Source organism: Rhodnius prolixus, unplaced genomic scaffold (genome assembly GCF_049639745.1).
Source record: "Rhodnius prolixus isolate KJV_2025 unplaced genomic scaffold, Rpr scaffold_11, whole genome shotgun sequence".
In the NCBI taxonomy this organism is placed as follows: domain Eukaryota; kingdom Metazoa; phylum Arthropoda; class Insecta; order Hemiptera; family Reduviidae; genus Rhodnius; species Rhodnius prolixus.
In genome coordinates this window covers 4,162,709-4,182,586 of record NW_027411625.1, presented here as the reverse complement: position 1 = coordinate 4,182,586, position 19,878 = coordinate 4,162,709, and the positions used below count along the sequence as shown (strand labels likewise).

The following is a 19,878-nucleotide window of genomic DNA, read 5'->3' as shown; positions in this document are numbered from 1 at the left end:
AAAATCGGTTCACATGTCGATAATTTGAAATGATTGCTATACTTCCCTTTAACAAGTGTAAGAGCAGATCGTCGCTTTATTGTTACGTAGGGGAGCCCTAATCCTATCATCCTACCAAATTTTATCAAAATCGGGACAAGATTTACAGAGTAATTAGTAATAATAATTTTGGAGGGGGCCTTACATAAAGGGGGCTAACTCCTCTCCCATTCGATGTACAGCGCCGAGACCCCCAAAAGGCACATCTACATAAAATTCCGAATCGAATGACACCTCATTCATGAAAATCGGTTCTCGCGTTTAGGCGCTACGTTGTTTACAAAAAAGGTAACAACAAGAAGAACAACAAGAAGAACAACAACAAGAAGAACAAGAACAAGAACATTTTTTGAAAAAGCCGTTTTTGCTCATTTTCGGCAACTTTATTCTCGAAACCTATTAGATCTGGATTGTTACAAAACAAATACAGTTATAAAGGAGGGTTTGCCCTATAATTTTAAGAAAATTTGGGAATTTTATCTTTTATAGAAAAAGAGAAAAAAATTGTCAAAGTTGGGTGTTTTCCAACGTTACGCTTTTTCGTGCAGTTTTTGACGATCAACCCTTATACAACTGTCCTACCGGACAGTTTTAATTCATGTAGGACAGCGGTTCCCAACCTGGGGTACGCGAAAGATTGTTTAGGGGTACGCAAAAAAAAAGTTATTATGGCGGAAGATATATTATTAATGAGAAAAAAATTATATAATAAATGATTCCTACAACTTAATTACAAAATTATTATAATAAAACTGAATAACATATAAATTGACAAGAATTAAGTACACTCATTCGATACTGCAGTATTTTTTTTTTTTAAAAGTAAATATATTTGTATATCAAAAATTATTAAATGATTTCTTGAAAATGTAAAAATTCGAAAAAATGTTGCCTTAGTTTTGACTAATATTAAACATGGCCCGCATATAATTTACTTCTCCTTTATTAACGCTTTGCTGTTTCAATTTACGTCCCCTGCAATAGTTATTGGTTTGAAATGTTTACTTATTCATAAATGATTTTTTTAATAGGAACACATCATATATACATGTTCTTTACCAGACACATGATATTCAGATTGTTTTGCTGTTAATTTAAAATTACAATACGTAAAATCAAGAATACAATTATTTATTTTTTTATTTATATATTATATTATATATAACATATATATATATATATATATATATATATATATATATGTTAGGGGTACACACTAAGGAAACAATCAGGTAAAGGGGTACACTAATGAAAAAAGATTGGGAACCGCTGATATAGGAGATTGTAAGGCATTAATTCTTTAAAAGTTTAAAATTTACTTTTGTTCGGAATTAAATTGGAAATGGATTCAGCAACAAGTGGTACAAAATGACGGAAAAGCGGAAAAACAGAATATATTTGATCCTAATAAGGTAGGGATAGCAAACCATCTTAAATTATCTGTCATTTTTCTATTCCATCTGACAAGATCCCTGCAAAACAAAATCTGGGCTAATCCATTTCACCTTAACGGCAGCCACAAATTTTTCAAATTTATTCAGTAAATACATAAAATAAAAGTATTTCCTAAAAACCTTTACCCTTGGTCTTGATCCTCATCCAGATTTCCTTCCTCGTCGACTCCGTCCATTTCTTCGCCGCGCTCTTCTCTTTCCCAGTCACCCACCGGCGAACCACTGTGAGATTTTGCTTGTTTTTCAGCCTATAATAAAAAGAAATCGGTCAATAAATTTAGCAAATATGTATATGCCTTGATTTGTTTATTTTTTTACACAAATTGCAAAAAAATTTCGTCGCGGATATACCCATTCTTAACTTATAACTGTTCTATTAATTAATCGAATATTAACTGAATTAGCGACTTCGAAGATCACCTCTAATATAAAACGTTTGTTATTTTTCAGAGCTTTTCTCACCTCTTCATCTTCCTCTTTCTCGATTGCAGTCAAAGATTCAGCATCTGCCAGATTATCCACGGCAATAGCCAAGAACACATTGAGCAATATATCTAGTTTTATACAACATATTAAGGAATAGTAACATTTTTAGCAATGAAGATTTGTTCTTAATAGTACAATGTCCCTACATCTAAAAATATCTAACTGGGTCTATACCCTGGTATCAAGATGAGTTCTCTTACTAAATGACTCTTCCCCCCCAAAAAAATCTGAATTTACCTAGGTTCTAAACAGGATAGTTATTCCTACTATATCTGAAAGAAAGACAGGGTTTTAAATCTTCTCTAAATCATGGTATTGCAGTTTCCCATAATTATCAAAACTCATTATTCGCAATAGGACTAGCTTCTGCAAGTACTCTCCGAATTCACCGCAATTTACGAGGAATTCCTTTAGCATTACCACACTATTTTTGCTCCAGTAGATGATTTGCTAGCAGTAGATGATTTGGACTTTTTAATCATGCTGGATGGCGAAGAATAGAGGAGTATAGGAAGGAATGCCGACTTAAAGACAAATATCTTAGCTTTCCTCCGCAGTACCGTTTTAGATTTAAGAAAAATTATTGAATAGGATGAAAAATTAATGCCAATTTCAGTCATGATAAACTTTATAATGCCGAGCTTTCGACCTAGGGACTAGGTCATCTTCAGGGCTAATTTACAATATACAGGTTTACATCATTAGAGGGTTGGTGTCTCTTCTGTCTTGTTTGTTCATGGACTGAAGACAAGACAAAAGACACACCATCCCTCTAAGGATGTCAAACTGTATATTGTAAATTAGCCCTGAAGATGACCTAGTCCCTAGATCAAAAGCTCGGCATAATAAAGTTTATAATGACTGAAACTGGCAGTTATTTTTTTCATCCTATTGAAACTATGATTCAGTCACCAAAAATAATGGAACAGTAAAAATTATTTATCCTACCCAAAAAATAAACCGAGTTTTCTTACGGTCAAGAAATAAAACTGTAAGAAGATAATTCGCAAAGTATTTGGAAGGTATGCCATTAGAAACCAAAAATATTTCCTCGAAACAAATTAAAGGATACAGTTACCGCAGATAAATAAAATAATAAAATATATACAGGCTAAAATGCCAGGAGACGATACTCCACCATAGGCTTGTATTCCATCATACATCACTGCATTCCAATCCTCACCCGTCAGGATCTGCAAACATTAAACCTTATTAGTGAGATGTAATTTTTCCACCAAATCAATGTTCATAATAATATTAACAGTTTATTTAAGCCACAAAACAATATTAATGAGAACAACAGAAAAGGGAGCTTTAGATGAAATTTAATGTGAAGGCATTAATAGAATAAAACTATTGTATATAATAGTTATAATACCTGAAATACAGTAAGCAGACTTTGCCAAAAGCTGTCGAAGTTACTCCTTGGTTTGTCTTTATTCTGGTCAAAATTAAAACGTCCGCCGAACACTTGCATCCCGAGCAGCGCGAATATGACGATAAATAGAAAGAGAAGAAGTAAAAGCGATGCAATCGACTGGATTGAATTGAGCAGTGAAGCCACCAAATTGGACAATGATCGCCAATACCTAAATAAATTGATCAAGATTAGAAAAATTGTTTTTTTTTAAAAAAAAAAGATAGTATATACAAAAATAAGTAGAATTGTAGCACTATTTGGATTCTACAAAGTGCTGCCACAAATACATTACAAAAAAATTAACTGTTGATAAAATTCAATTAGGTTGAAAATATCTGATTTTGGTTGGTTTAATTTTGTTTATAAGATGTGCATTAAGCTGCAACAGAACTTTAGATGTATCCATCTTATGAGCTTTAGGCCAACCATCCACAGTCATTGAATGACGTTTTCTGTACGAACGCCATTTAGATTGCAGAACTTTGTTCTGAAGTAAGAGTATCGTTGGTAATGGATCCTGATTTGGGTTATCAACCAAAACTCATATGGGCAAAAAGTTCATATAAAAATCTGAGAATCTGATTTGGCCTTTAACCCATTAACTGCCACGATCCCCAATTGGGGATATTTTTTTATATATTTTTTTAAAAATTTGTAGAACTGTTTTTTTGGCGACAAATAACAAATTAATTTAGAGCAGTAAGTAGTAAACTGTATTGATGGTAAATATTTACATTTTCTTGTCTAGTTTTTGGACAATAAGAAAACAAAGTGAAAATTTCCAGGTTAGTCGTTCATAGCAGCCATGTTACTTTTCAAGTTTGTTTTTTATCAATTATTTTTGTAATAATTAAACTAAGCGATTTAGCACAGTTAATTCAAAGGTTCTAGTTGTAGGAAACAATATTATCTTCCATAAATATTTTAGAGAATTAGAGAAAATGGAGTTTGAACAGTGATCCCCAAATGGGGATCGTGGCATATAGGGTGAACAAATTTCCGAGTTATAGAATACTTTTAGTATTTATTTATAGAAATGGGAACCAAATAATTTTATACATTCAGTGAACTAGAAGAAGGAGTAAAGGGCCTTCACTTTTTAGAGCAGTTTGACTTTGAGTCTGATACTGATTCAACAATAGATATTGTTGAACAGCCTCCGGACTTACTAGATATTGTTTCTGATGTTGAAGAAATTGATGAAAATGAATTAGTTCATTGCCAGCCAAAGGATGTCCCGGAGATATTAGAGCTTCATTCCAGTAATTTTTCTGTAGCGTCCTCTTTTATGAAACCAGACACTGTCAGTTATATCCCACCAAATCAGATCAAGGATGTACAGATGGTGCGATATTACGGTCATCACTTTTTGAATCAGTTTATAAGAGGGAAACCAATACGATTTGGCTTCAAGCAAGGGGTCATGTGCAACCGGTTACTGTTTTCGTGCTGAATAATACGAAGGCAAACAAAACGGTGCGTTTCAAGTTGAAAATTAGGGTGCTTCCGTCATATTGAAAAATATTTCAATCATTGATAATCCTTCAAATCTATTTTCTATTACTTATTTTTAAAATTTTCTATTACTGACAAATAAGAAAACCCGTTAAATCCACAGAGCTAATAAATAGATGTTTCAATAAGACGTAACAACTAGTACTCAGTTTTGAACATCCAATCTGCCACGATCCCCAAATGGGACTTTTTTAAAAAAACCTTTTATTTTTTTATATAATGCATTATTTTATAAATTTCACTTATGAATGACAATTTTGACTCAAACTAAACATGATAGAGCAAGAAAAATACATTTAAAAAATTTGGCAGTTAATGGGTTAAAAAAAAGCAATTCCGCTTTGAATTTGTATGCTGACTGCATCCTAATAAAACAAGATTAACAAAAAAGAAACAGTACATAAGTTCATTTAAAGATTTGCAATTAATCGTATGTACTGAAACTTTAGCCATTCTTGATTAAACTTTTGACAGTATTTGTAGCAACACTAGGTACATATATAAACTGAAAATGTTTAGTTTAAAAAAGAAAATTTACTTTGTTACTTTAAACACCCTCAACAGCCTAACGCAACGTAAGACAGAGACGCCTAATGGAGGCATTACATCTGTCCTTGTGAGCACCATCTCGCCGATACTACCGATTACAACAAAACAATCAAAACGGTTGAACAAAGACACAAAATAACCCTGTAACAAAGAAAATACAATTATACATTGATATAGTGCACTGTACAGGACTGAAAGAAATAGACTGGTAGAGATCATCATTTCAGCATGGGATGAATTATGTATATTTTATTTATATAAAATATTTTTACTGTATTATTACAGTAAAAATAATAATAATAATAAGAATAACTTACCTGAAATCCCAGGCTGTACATTTTTATTAACATTTCCATTGTAAATAAGGCAACGAAGAACATGTTGGTTATTTCTGAAAAATAAGACGAAAAAATGAATACGCCATTAAAAATTGAGGTAGGGACTCGGTGAAAGATCATTAGAAGAATGGGCCAGCTGAAAATGGCAGGTAATAGGGGAGTTTTATCATTCTGAGATGCAGCAGAGAGCCAGAAACACCTCAGCTCATTGGTTTTTGTCCTAGCAACATGCTTTTGAACAGTTGCCGCAATTATGGGGTAAAAAACATGTAACCACAGATCTTCTTAAGATGAAAAGGTTATGTTTCGGTAGAAAAGTACATAATGGACGCAGAGGAATCGTCAAGGGAATTATTGCCATTAAGAACGGTGGTCAGGAGACATGGATTTTATTGACCCCCAACACTAGGCTATGAAACTAACGCATGTAACTAAAATATACTTTCAAGGCTTCACGGTGGCCGAGCGGTTAGAGGCGTTGGCCTGCAAAGCTTAATATGCATTGTAGAACTGGGTTCAATTCCCAGTCTAGAGGACTTAGATTTTATTTAATGTATAATATGAGAACTTTGATTGTTTTAATTTGATAATTTCGTTTAATGTTTTAACACTGAACAGCTCAATGTTGCACAATAGTTATTTGTTTCATTGATTATTTAAACAATCACTAAAAATATTTTACCCTGAAATTGGTCTAACCACGAAGGTTGATGATAATGTTCTGTGGCTAACACTCCAGTATTTAAAAATACCAATATAATAATTAGCCAATAAAAAGCTTGCGATTTGACAGCTTTACGACAAGCTCTTCTCATTCGCCTGTTCACTCTGCAACAGAAAGTTTTGTTACCATGAATTCTTTAATGAAAAAAAAACCTTCACAGCGATTTCATCAACAAACATGTTCCAACCTGTCAAAATCCTTCTTTTTTTTTACGAACCAAGAATCCTGCTTTTCATTGTCTTCACCTTCCAGTCTATCTGTAGATTCAGTCTCTGCATTCTTATCTGGCAAACATAAAATAAAACTTTATTTTAATATAATGTTTAGAATTAAATAAAACAGTTTATTTAGCCTACATTAACATTAAGAGAAGTGATTAGCTTCTAACAGCTCACTGTCAGGTGATGGACAGTGTTGTCAGTAACAAAAGAACACCGTCTGGAGGCCGGCAGTGCACTGCAAAAATCTCCGGGCCCCAATAATCAACGTTCAATGTGTAAATTATATCCTAGTATTTTAAAAATGTGTTAGCATTATTATTATTATTTTAGTGTGAGTATAGAATTAAAATATTTTGACGTGCCTTTTGTACATCATTATATGTTCAGGTGATAAATAAAACAATTAAAAATTAGCTGTGATGTGAACTTCAGCCACAGTAATTACTTCTTAATAAATACTTTAAAGTGTTGTTCTTTCCACCAGTGGTCGAAGAATTCAGTTGTATACGTAGCTGTAGCAAACTAGTACAAGAAAATCAACTTTATTAATAATACATTTTTGAAAGTGCATGAATTTCTATCAATTTCCTAAGTATTCAAGTATGAAGTATGCTTTAACGTATAATGATGTATTAAAGTAAAAAACTTATCAAATACAATATAATAGAATAGAATAGAAATTTATTATTCTGGGACAATTGTCCCCTAAGAATAAACACAGGTACAAATAGTTTGGTCTGTGATTGAAAGAAAATAAATAAGTAAGTATTTACAAAAAGTGAAAATCAAAATAACAATAAAAATTAAGGAAATAAATTAAAACAATAAAAATTTCGGAGGAAGCTGGATAGAAAGGAGATAACTGAATAGACGGGATTTAAAGATAGATAGGGTAGGAGCATGGCGGACAGATGATGGCAAGGAGTTCCAGAGAGAGGTAGCGCGTATTAGGAAGGATTTGTCAAAGGATGAAGTACGGTGTGAGGGAATATAGAGATCAGAGATCTGGTATTACGAGAATGGATTGAGAATTTGAACTTGAAGAGTTGGAAAATATAAGATGGTCTTTGCTACTGGATAACTTGTAAAAGGAATGAAGCCAAAAAATATTGGCGGCGATAGACAGGAAAAAGCCACTTCAACTCATCGTAGCAGTGCGAAATGCGATAGTCTCTGGAAATGCTGAAAATAAATCTTATGAAGCAGTTCATGAGGCGCTTGAGCTTAGCTTCAATATCATCTGAAAGACCGCCATACACTAAACAACCATAGTCCGAAATAGAGGGAAAATAAGAGAGGAAACTAGGAGTTGACGGGTCTTAATTGGAAAAAGGTAACTGGAACTATTAAACTGCTTCAGGATGTGGATGGGACGACGAGAGATTTGGGAAACATGGTTTTTCCGGAGCAGAAGTTTTGATCAAAAGTTATACCAAAATTTTTCACTGAGGAACAATATTTTATTAGGATATTATAGAGGAAAAGATTAGGAAGAGGAGCCAATGATTTAAGGAGTGGGTGTTTAATTATATGGAAATTATTATTAAAGATAAACATCCATGGTAGTCTTATCTTTGTCTTGACTTATTGGATAACCCAGTGCCAATTTTGAGTCTCATTAAAGAAAACTTACTTTTAGAATCAAGATTATGTGGTCGGTCTTCCCCTTCTGGCTCAATATCCTCAGCTTGTGTGATCCAGTCCAGGTATCCTCTTAAATCTTCTTCGAGCTGTTGCTTTTCTCTTAACTTATGAAAATCACCTCTAGCTTTTGCCTTTTCTCTTTCTTTAGAAAACTCTCTGGAACAAATTAATTTATAGAAATGGAACTAGAAAGAATATTTTTTCCGGCGATCATCTAATAATAAGTGGGAAATTATTATTAAAATTAAGAAAGTAAACATTTTCTTTGATTTTTCAGATTTGGTCAAGAAGAGGAGAATTTGTTTCAAATTAAATTATAGCTCCAATTTATGCAGCAATGACAGTATCGCATGTGTGAAATGTAAGGGGTAACCGTGCGTGGAACTTCTGTGTCCCAAATTATGCAAAAAAATAAAAAAGGCAAAAAAAAGTGGTAATAGTGAGACGATTTCTGCTGCCAGTAACAAAATTCAAGCTTACAACCTCCAAAGTAAGTGACGCTCATCAAATAGCCAATTGCCAAATTAGTTTAAGATCCAATGGATAATAAATAAGTACACAGTTTGGTTATCTTTTTAATAGCACATGATGCAAAGTACCGTGTAGTTAAAAAAGCTGTGAATTTGCAATTTATTTAACTCTAAGATGTAAAAAGTAATAATTAAAATGAAGACATTTAACTACACGAATAACCAAGTTTATTTTTTTTTTAATTTCAGTTATATTAAAAATATAAAAATGAAAATAACTTCGTTAAAATCTTTAAAGCAAAAAAAAGATATTTTAAATTTATTTTTCTTTTACAGTTATACGAGGGTCGTTTGAAAAGTCCGTGCAAAGTCAGAGAGAAAGCACTACTGGCGCGTATCGAGGTTATGTTTAGTTAGTAGCATCTCTTGGAAGAACACACACCAAGTTTCAGCCAGATCGGTCTATTTCTTTGTGTTTGGCATTCGTTTGAATCGAGGAAGTCGAGTGATTTTCAAAAAATGGACGAAAAAGAATTTCGTGTGTTGATTAAACACTACTTTATGAAAGGCAAAACGCCTCAGGAGACTAAAGAGAAGCTTGATAAACATTATGGTGACTCTGCACCTTCGATTAGAACAGTTTATAAGAGGTTTCAAAATTTTCGGAGTGGCCATATGGGCACAAGTGACGCTGAACGTTCTGGACGCCCTGTTGAGGTTACTACTCCAAAAATCATTGATAAAATCCATGATATGGTGATGGATGACAGAAGAGTGAAGGTGTGTGAGATTGCTAGTGCTGTGGGCATCTCGAATGAACGGGTACATAATAATTTGCATCAACATTTGGACATGACAAAGCTATCCGCAAGATGGGTGCCGCGATTGCTCACGCTTGACCAAAAACGAAATCGTGTGAAATGCAAGGACGGTTTGCAGCTGTTCCAGAAGAATCCGCAGGACTTTAAGCGTCGTTTCGTCACTGTGCATGAAACATGGATACATCACTAAACTCCTGAGACCAAAGAACAATCTAAACAATGGGTTACCAAGGAGGAATCTGCGCCAAAAAAGGCGAAGACCGTTCCTTCGGCCGGAAAGATTATGGCGACTGTCTTTTGGGATTCGCAAGGAATAATCCTCATCGACTATCTGGAAAAGGGTAAAACTATTACAGGTGCATATTATTCATCGTTATTGGACCGTTTGAAAACCGAGCTGCAGGAAAAACGCCCACGATTGGCCCACAAAAAAGTCCTTTTCCATCACGACAACGCACCAGCTCACACCTCAGCAGTTGTGATCGCAAAATTAATGGAAATAGGGTTCCAACTCGTTTCACATCCCCCCCATTCTCCAGACTTGGCTCCCTCGGACTACTATTTGTTCCCCAATATGAAGAAATGGCTGGCGGGAAAAAGATTTTATTCAAACGAGGAGGTGATTGCAGAAACGAATGGCTATTTTTCAGACTTGGACAAATCCTATTATTCGGAAGGGATCAACAAACTAGAGCAGCGTTGGACGAAGTGTATAAGCCTAAAAGGAGACTATGTTGAAAAATAAAAAAGGTTTACCCCAAAAAATTTAGTAGTTTTTATTTTTGCACGGACTTTTCAAACGACCCTCGTACATAATATCTGCTAACGAGCAGCGTACACTGAAGTAGCAATAATCAAAAATAATTGCAATAAGAAAGTTGTTTTAATTATAATTATTAGAAATGGACTTATTCCACTTTCAAAAAAAATATTTTTGTGATAACATTTTATAGTCAAAATTCTTTTGTTGACTTTATAAAAAAAATCGTACTCCATTGAACGTATTATTATAAATATGGAAATAATGTGTCTATATCTTACTGAAATTACCATTAACTCATTTTTTTAAAAATTGGACTTATACCACTTTCAAAAATAACAGCTCATTTGTTGATTCTTTTTGTAAACTTTAATTCAACAAACTAAAAGAAATGTGGACATTTACCCGCTAAGTACACCGAGAATTAGATTCATGACGAAAAACGCGCCTAGTATCACCATTGATATAAAATACATCCACTGCCATGTATTTCCTAATGAATCTTCTATCTGAAATAAAAACAAATAGAAATATTAGTTAAGAAACAAATCAAAAACCAAAACCAAAAAAATGGTTTAAAAAAAAAAAATAATGTTTTCTCACATTATATAAAACATCGGTCCACCCTTCGAGGGTGATACATTGAAAAACTGTTAACATAGCTAGTCCAAAATTATCAAAATTTGTTATTCCAAAATTAGGACCATCCCAGCCGTCTTCGCATACCATATCCTTTCCATAAAATGTACACTGGAAGCCTGAGCCTTCAATATCACTGCAAGGATGGGGTTCGTCCATTACCTCACCTAAACATATTATCATTTATTAAAAACAGATATCATATTGTTTAAATATTGGTATATAAGTTTCGATTATTATAAAATAGGGAAAAAAATCGTTCACACATCACGAAATCCTTAAAACCACAAGACTAACTAAAACTTATTATTCGGCTCTCAAAGTTCCAATTTAACTATAGATAGCCGCTAAAAATGGGTTTTTGAAAATCAAGTAAACTGCAAACATTATAGCAAAACGTAGAACTAACATTGTTCAACAGAAAGAAATATCCAATACCCTTAAATGGAATGTATAGAATCTAATTAAGTTTCCTGTAGATGTATTTTGACTTTTTTATTTATTTATTTATTTAAGTCAACTTCTAAGCTCACTGGTGTATACAGCTTTTTACAACGCATTGGCGTTCTTTGGTCAACAACAGCTGTCCATCACCGTACGAGCTGTTAGAAGCTTCTAAGAAAAAAATTCTAAGGGGCAGTTGCTGAGCGAAGAAGCGCTAACCACATAGGAAATACCTTCTCAATCAAACTTTAGTATTTGTAATTATTTCTGGCTATTTTTCTAATTAGGCTTTTACGTTTAAGATTCATTAATTAGTTACCTCAGTTTAGTACAGTTAATTTTAGCGATTTAACCTAATATTAAACTATTTGGTTTTGGCTAGCCCTTTCTAAAAAATGTATTCTTATAAATTATCCGCTCGGTTTATTAAGAAAGCTACTCAGAGGGACTTTCTGCTGCAATGCAATTGCAATTAGAACAACTAAGGCTGTTGTTTACAGGCAGGTCTAGAGCACCTAATCTGTGAAGGGAATTGAAAGAAAATGCTAACCAAAAATGGCTGCTTAGGTAATGGATGCAAAAGCCTTCTATTTTATTGTTGTTACCTGAGATTGATTGTAGATTGTGGATTGTATTAAAAGGGCGGTTCCACAAAAAGGGGAAGAAACGCAGGCAATCCAAAATGCCCATTGTTATACCGGGGCTTTAAAACAACAAATCCGGCTAAAGGTTGCCAGATGCCATTACAATAAACTAATAAAGTAGTAACGGGACACTAGGGAGCATGGCGACTCAAATCGCCTAAGTGCACTGAATAAACCTAGAGAGTCCTGGTAAAGATTACTAGCAGCCACAATCTCCGGTAGGGAGACATTTGACCTTCCGAAGAAGAAAAATCTAGTTTTAGAATAAACGGGGCACACTTCTACAAAGTGCCGCACCGTCTCATTGGACTCACCACAGCCAGCGCAAATTGGCGACTGGGTGAGGCCGCATTTGAAAAGATGGTACGCTAAATTCGCATGTCCACTCAACCACCTGAACCAACTGGCGGATCCGGGACCTGCTAAAACCAACTATAGCCGTTTTTTGACAGGCCAAGAATTTCTTTAGCCTGACGGCAGTCAGCTCGGGATCTCCACCCGTTCCCGATGTTTGAGATTGGTTCCATATGAACCATACTGTAGTTGGGCTTACTAGAAGTGTCCATGGATTTTATTCCTAAAATGAATAAATACAAAAAAAAAAAATTGATTTGCCAAAAGATACCTTCTCGCTGAATATTATAAGCATGTGTCCCATTTTGAGTAACAGAGATGTTTGTTACTACATAATTACTATTTGTTGACAGCAGTGGTTCCAGAAATAAACTCCACCTATTGGAGTTGATGCAGCCAGTTATTATTTTCAAAGGAATTGAAAGCCCTTTGATGGTAAACTATCTATGGTTTAGAATAGGTTTACAGTCTCTGTCACGTTTTTAATTTGTTTGCGGATGGTAATTATAAATGAAAGTCTCTGAAGATGCCGATCAAATTTTTATGGTCGAGCATGTTCCTAGAAAGGGCCAGGTGAAAGCATAAGGTTTTTAAGAAACAAAATTGATACCTTCCTAACTAAAACCTCTTAGTTAATGCAAAAAAACGATTCTTTTTCGTGCTTATATATTATAATCAAATAATAAATTCCTTCAAGCTCTTGGGGAAATTGTTAGTAGGTACTAGCTAAAGCTGTAGCCTGCATCAGTGGGAAGGCAAGGATTTGGCATTTCCTCCAAGGACTAATTATTCTCTATTTAAAAAGAAGAAGGATCATTGTCTACATTAAAAATAATTTGTTTATTTATGTTTTGCTAAGCTTTCGACCTAGGACTTCCGCTCTGACTGTATAGATGGTGTACCTAAACAGTTCAAACTTCAAAATTATTATAATTGTTATGCATAAGCCCTGAAGATGACCTAGTTCCTAGAACCTAGAAGCCTAGGCAAAAAATAACTAAAAATTAGAACTGAAATTGGCAATAATCTTTCTTCATTTTAGATCAGAGGTCGCCAAAGTGGTCTATGTAGACCCCCAGGGGTCTATTTAACAAAAGTAGTTAGTTATAGAGCCAGGGGGTCGAAGGAAAAACAATTTCGAACCCAATATAGCGGAACCTTGCAAAGAAACACCATTGCACACCCTTCTCATTAATTAAGAAGCAATTCTGTAGTTACTTTACTTATTTATAATTACTTATTATTTAATAAATATTCCTAGAAATCTATCAAATCTAGGTTGTTGCAAAAAAATTACAGTCATAAAGGAGAATTTGCCCTATATTATAAAGAAAATTTGGGAATTTTATCTTTTATAGAAAAAGAGAAATAAAATTGACAAAGTTGGGTGTTTTTGAACGTTACGCTCTTTCGTGCAGTTTTTGACGATCAACCCTTATACAACTGTCCTACCGGACATGTATTTAATTATTAATGTATTTAAATTTCAACATTAAGATATTTTTCATAAAACTATTGTTACACAATATAAATACTTTAATAAATGTTTAAAACTCATAAAATAAATGTACAAACACAGTACCTAATAGATAGTTTTATTTTAATTAACTGAAAACTTTCATGGGAGGGTCGATGGAGATTTCGAAAAATTATATAGGGGGTCTATGATCAGAAAAAGTTTGGCGACCCCTGTTTTAAATTAATGAATTAGTCACCAAAAACAATGAACAATGCTCTATAACCGAAATATTGCAGGTTATTCTAGTGAAGTACCTACTAAAAAATATCTATAACTTTTCTGTTAGTATACATAAACGAAACGTTTGCACAGAGCGGCGAATAATTTACGAGATTTTATGAAATAGAAAGAAAACAAAAAATTGAGTAAGCAACTGTTTAATAAAAGACTGTTTAACAGGGCTGTCGTTCCAAAAAAAAAAACAAAAAATTTCGATCCCAAGAGAAATACAAAAATCGCAAAAAAAAAAATCCCACAGTTGATGCGCCGAAAACACAAACGCTTCTGTCACACACACACACACGCACATACCCTCACTCTGTCAAACATACGCACAATGCATAAATCTAACTTACGAGTTATGTTATCATAACATGTTTTATGCAAAGTTCCCGAAAATAACTCTAATCCAATAATTGCATAAATTATAATTACAAACAGCACTAAAAGAGCAATATGTAACAAAGGCACCATTGCACGTAGAATTGAGTTGAGAACGACTTGTAAACCTGTAAAAAAAAAAAAATTAATTTAATTAATTAAAATTAATAAAATAATTGTAAAAAATTTGATTTATCTAGCAAAAAGTTGGTAGAGAAATGTACCTACTCGGAACTCCGGATACAAGTCTGAGCGGCCGCAGCACTCTGAAAGCTCGTAGAGCTTTTACGTCGAATCCTTCTTTCATTAAATTCGAGAGCACCGTACTTATCATTCTAAAAAATAAAAAACAAACAAAACAACGATGTATAATTAAATTTTGCGAAACATTTATTATTGCAGTTAGTAACACTTCTTAATTGGCAATATTATTGGAAGACTTGTTTTATTTGGAAACCTACTGAAGATGATTTAGTAGAAGAGAAACAGTAATATCGCTTCTTTTATTGGTCATAACACGCAATTTTTGGTTTTTGTACACCTGACTGGTTGTCAGTAAGTGCAGTGTGAGATGGGTACACAGTTTGAAGTCAGTTTTCTAAACCATACTGACTAATCTACCTCTAATGATGGATGAAAGTTCGAAACCGATCAGGAACATAAAGCGTGCTATGGCCGATAAAAGCTGCGATACTTTCCAAAACCGCGTTCATAACCATACTTTCAACAGAAATAGCAGTACTTAATATCGTAATACCACTCTTCTTTCGTTTTTCAATGTTTCATTTTAGGGTTTTTTTTTTTGGAGGGGGCACGCCTAAAAGCTAAGTTGCCCCTCAAAAGTGGCGTTACCTTTGTTGGAAGTGGCATCACAACTATTTCATTGATATGTACATATATTTTGATTTTTTTTTTTAATTTATTCCTGTTTATTTTATTTATATACATTCAATTTTATTTAATTTTTAATTTTAATTTTATTTTACTGTCTGGTGATAGACAGTGAACTGTAAGAAGCTCCTAGGAAGAGAAAATCTAAGAGCAAGCAGCTGGATTCGAACACGGAACCTCCCCGTGGGAATCCAATATGCTAACCGCATAGCTAATCTCCTTCTCTGTCCCTACTTTATATTGTTCAGTATTTTTTGCACAGGACAACTTGCTGGACCTATTATTAGGTCAAACCCGTCAATGTGCAAAAAAAAAAGATGCACACCGACATATACACAAACACCTAAGTCTTGACAAAAAAATTGTCAGGAAATTGGCTAAGGTGTTCTGATGAGAACCATCAGCTTGTGTTGTGGTAAAAGACCGTACGAAGACGGTCAAATTTACTACCACATGGGCAAGTGTGTGCTGTAAGCTGTGCAAACTTTCATAAAGAGCTTTCCACTGCCTCTTGTTACACAGTTGATTCTGTCGCCGTTCGGGAAGCAGTGCATTTCATTTGCATTAATCTTCACTTAGTATACATATAAATCAGTGCTTAATACAAGGCGTAGACACTGGCTCGTTTATATTAGCATAAACACAGAGATTGTGTTCAAAAAAAAGTATAGGGAAATAATTGCTCCTTCCAAATGTTGTAAAAGAAACACAATTTAGGTTGCTGGTGCTATCTATCAGCAAAAATACAAACTACCGTCATCACAAGACAGAATACGATTTACTGCAAAAGTATTGCATTTAACCATAAAAATCTTGTGTGAAACATACTATAACTTCCGCTTACTTCTTGTTAAGAGGAAGTATTGCAATCGTGCCAATTTTTCCGTAATTCAGTTTCCGCAGGAAAATTAGTTTTAACAGCAGGATCCTCATATATTTGGTACCACCAAAGTATGAAATCCTGCCATTTTATCTAGTTGATAAAATGCCTAGTTTTTTTTGTTTTTTTTTTTATAAAATTTGTAAATCTTATTATAGATTAGGTTCATCTAATCTATCTAGAAATGTTTAGAAAAAATTAAATTAAAAAAAAATAAATGAAAATTGCACAAGGAGGGAAATATTCAAGTATTTTTTCTGTTTTTTTTTCCTTTTTTATCGGTATTGCCGGAAAAGCTTCAATGGAGAGCAACTACCGGCAAGAAAAAGCGGAAATTCTTCAGCTGAAGACCCGAAAGTGAAATTTCTGGTCAGCCATTTCTGGGGTATAGCGTGGAAAGAGACTACCCTATTTACTTAGGTAGCGCTAAGTTTAAGTTTAGACATTCATTCAACCGATTTCGTATTATCCTTTCTTTACTTTTCTGCCGTCTGTCCAAATGTCTGTCCTTCTCCACTTTAGCCTCTGAGCCTTCTCCGGCGGTGTATGTTTTCTATATAATTCATTTAGTTGAAGTTTACGAATTGAATAAAATGTCTAAAGATAGAATCTTATGTACAAACAGTAAGGGAGTTTGTATCAGGTATAAAACAAAACTAATGCACATGCTCTGAAATACAATTGTTTCATTGTTTAAATCCGAGAAATATCGGTTATCCTCGGAATCCGTGACAACTACTCCTGAGTTTCCTCTCTTATTTTACCTCTATTTCGACTATGGTTGCTTAGTGTATGGCCCGGTCTTTCTGGTGGATATTGAATGCTAAGCTCAAGGCGCCTCTCATGAACTGCATCATAAGATTTATTTTCAGCATTCCGCAGAGACCCTTGCATTTCGCAACTACTGCGATGAGGTGAAGTGGCTTTTTCCTGTCTACCGCCGCCAGTATTTTTTTGGGCTTCATTCCTTCTTCCAAGTTTATCCAATCTCAAAGGCCATCTTATATTTTCCAACTCTTCAAGTTTAAATCGTCGATCCATTCCCGTAATACTAGATCTCGTTCCTCCGATCTCTATATTCCCTCACACCGTACTTCATCCTTTGATAGATCCTTCCTAATACGTGCTACCTCTCTCTGGAACTCCTTGCCATCATCTGTCCGCCATGCTCCTACCCCATCCATCTTTAAATCCCTTCTGTTCAATTATCTCCTTTCTACTCAGCTTCCTCCGAAATAATAATTGAATTTCATTGATTTCCTTAATTTTAATTCTTATTTTTGTAAATACTTACTTATTTTTTGTATATAAATATCTGAAATACAAGCCAAACCAATAGGGCCTCCAATTATACATGTTTTTATTCTTAGGGGACAGTAGTCCCAGGATAATAAATTTATTTTCTTTGGACATTTCGGCGCACTTAGTGATGCGTGCTCTGCAGAGCTAAAAATTTTGGACAATATCCTTACGCTTTTTCCACTTAAACCGAATAATATCAACTTTTCCAAAAATTTAAAATTATTAATAGAATGAAAAACCTTTTACAGAACCACAAACTTAATATCAATTATATGGTATCACTTAAAGTTATTGATGATTTTAAGCTTAAAACTTAAGACTTTCAAATTTAACTACACGCATGCGCAGATATACCAAATACAATAATAGATACTTACCCTATAACTACGATAGTAAAATCTAGAAGGTTCCATCCGTTTCTCAGATAAGCTCCTGGGTGTGCCACGAAACCATACGCTATGATTTTCATCACACATTCGACCGTAAAAATCACTAAAAATATGTATTCTATTTTTTCCTGAAAACATAAAAAAAAGTTTAAATTAATTAATAATAAATTTTGAAGTTATTAATATAAATTGCAATTTAGAGATTCGAGTTCTGATTCTCAAAGTCTCAAAAAAAAAGACAAACAAAAAATAGCTTTTCAATTTCTTTTGCAAAGCATTATGGGAGCTCGGAAACTTCAGGAGGTGAATGTTCTGGCTGCATTTAAATTCATCGAATATTGAGAAAATTCAATAACAAGATTTAATAGGCCGAGGTAACTGGTTGAAATGGACGCAAGAATTTTGAAAGAATGTAAAGACGGATGTCAACATTGCCGTTTCTTTTATCTCAACTACGTATAAGCGCTTCTCTGACATCTTTCTTTGACGTCTTCTCAAGATTTGACTGTATTTGGTGCGTCAATATTGATTGTATAGACGTGGCACTGGATTCATATCAGCACACAGAATGTCTGTGTCTATAAGTGACGACAGTATGATCGATAAAGAGACAATATCCTATCCCAATATATCCGGTAAAGGTAGTCTTTTTTTTTCATCGTCTGGGTCATTCATAAATTAGGGCTCAATGTCCATGTCAGTTCTCTCAGAACTATCCTCTACCGATTACACTGTCTCCGAAGCAGGGTAAGCCAGAGTCCTACATCTGGTATCTGCTTTTCCCCTTCATTAAAACCTAGTCCTCTTCCAGAGTTCCTGAAAGAGAATATTTGCAACAGCAATAACTCGGCTAATAATTTCGACAGAATACTAAATTTTCGTATGCAATACTGATAACATGGTACGCGTATGGTTGAACATTCAGGTGCATTGAGCTTGGACTTTCGCTTGCAAAGTGCCTTGCACTGGGTTCCAAATAGTCTGAGCAGATAAACAATACAGCTTTAATGACACTTTCATCAATCAAGATCGTTTAAAAAGTCCGTGCAAATATAAAAACTACTTAATTTTTTGGGGTAAACCTTTTTTATTTTTCAACATAGTCTCCTTTTAGGCTTATACACTTCGTCCAACGCTGCTCTAGTTTGTTGATCCCTTCCGAATAATAGGATTTGTCCAAGTCTGAAAAATAGCCATTCGTTTCTGCAATCAGCTCCTCGTTTGAATAAAATCTTTTTCCCGCCAGCCATTTCTTCATATTGGGGAACAAATAGTAGTCCGAGGGAGCCAAGTCTGGAGAATAGGGGGGATGTGAAACGAGTTGGAACCCTATTTTCATTAATTTTGCGACCACAACTGCTGAGGTGTGAGCTGGTGCGTTGTCGTGATGGAAAAGGACTTTTTTGTGGGCCAATCGTGGGCGTTTTTCTTGCAGCTCGGTTTTCAAACGGTCCAATAACGATGAATAATATGCACCTGTAATAGTTTTACCCTTTTCCAGATAGTCGATGAGGATTATTCCTTGCGAATCCCAAAAGACAGTCGCCATAATTTTTCCGGCCGAAGGAACGGTCTTCGCCTTTTTTGGCGCAGATTCCCCCTTGGTAACCCATTGTTTAGATTGTTCTTTGGTCTCAGGAGTGTAGTGATGTATCCATGTTTCATCCACAGTGAGGAAACGACGCTTAAAGTCCTACGGATTCTTCTGGAACAGCTGCAAACCGTCCTTGCAACACTTCACACGATTTCGTTTTTGGTCAAGCGTGAGCAATCGC

The 19,878-nt window shown here is 34.4% G+C and overlaps 1 protein-coding gene across 8 annotated transcripts in view; it reads right to left on the bottom strand.

Moving 5' to 3' along the window:
• Ca-alpha1D (Ca[2+]-channel protein alpha[[1]] subunit D) overlaps positions 1-19,878 on the bottom strand; it is a 438,304-nt gene that overhangs the window by 107,869 nt on the left and 310,557 nt on the right. For all 8 annotated transcript variants that reach the window (XR_012461446.1, XM_074138318.1, XM_074138321.1 and 5 more), the window contains 14 exons: positions 18,092-18,231; positions 14,870-14,976; positions 14,617-14,769; positions 11,045-11,247; positions 10,847-10,950; positions 8,380-8,546; positions 6,713-6,809; positions 6,484-6,629; positions 5,781-5,854; positions 5,453-5,604; positions 3,358-3,568; positions 3,052-3,172; positions 1,956-2,047; positions 1,620-1,741 (listed from right to left, as the gene is read on the bottom strand). Coding sequence is in view for 7 of the 8 variants with exons in the window: in XM_074138318.1 (XP_073994419.1) it covers positions 1,620-1,741; positions 1,956-2,047; positions 3,052-3,172; positions 3,358-3,568; positions 5,453-5,604; positions 5,781-5,854; positions 6,484-6,629; positions 6,713-6,809; positions 8,380-8,546; positions 10,847-10,950; positions 11,045-11,247; positions 14,617-14,769; positions 14,870-14,976; positions 18,092-18,231 (1,889 nt within the window). In the remaining variant the exon portion in view is untranslated. The remainder of the gene's footprint in view (positions 1-1,619; positions 1,742-1,955; positions 2,048-3,051; positions 3,173-3,357; positions 3,569-5,452; positions 5,605-5,780; positions 5,855-6,483; positions 6,630-6,712; positions 6,810-8,379; positions 8,547-10,846; positions 10,951-11,044; positions 11,248-14,616; positions 14,770-14,869; positions 14,977-18,091; positions 18,232-19,878) is intronic.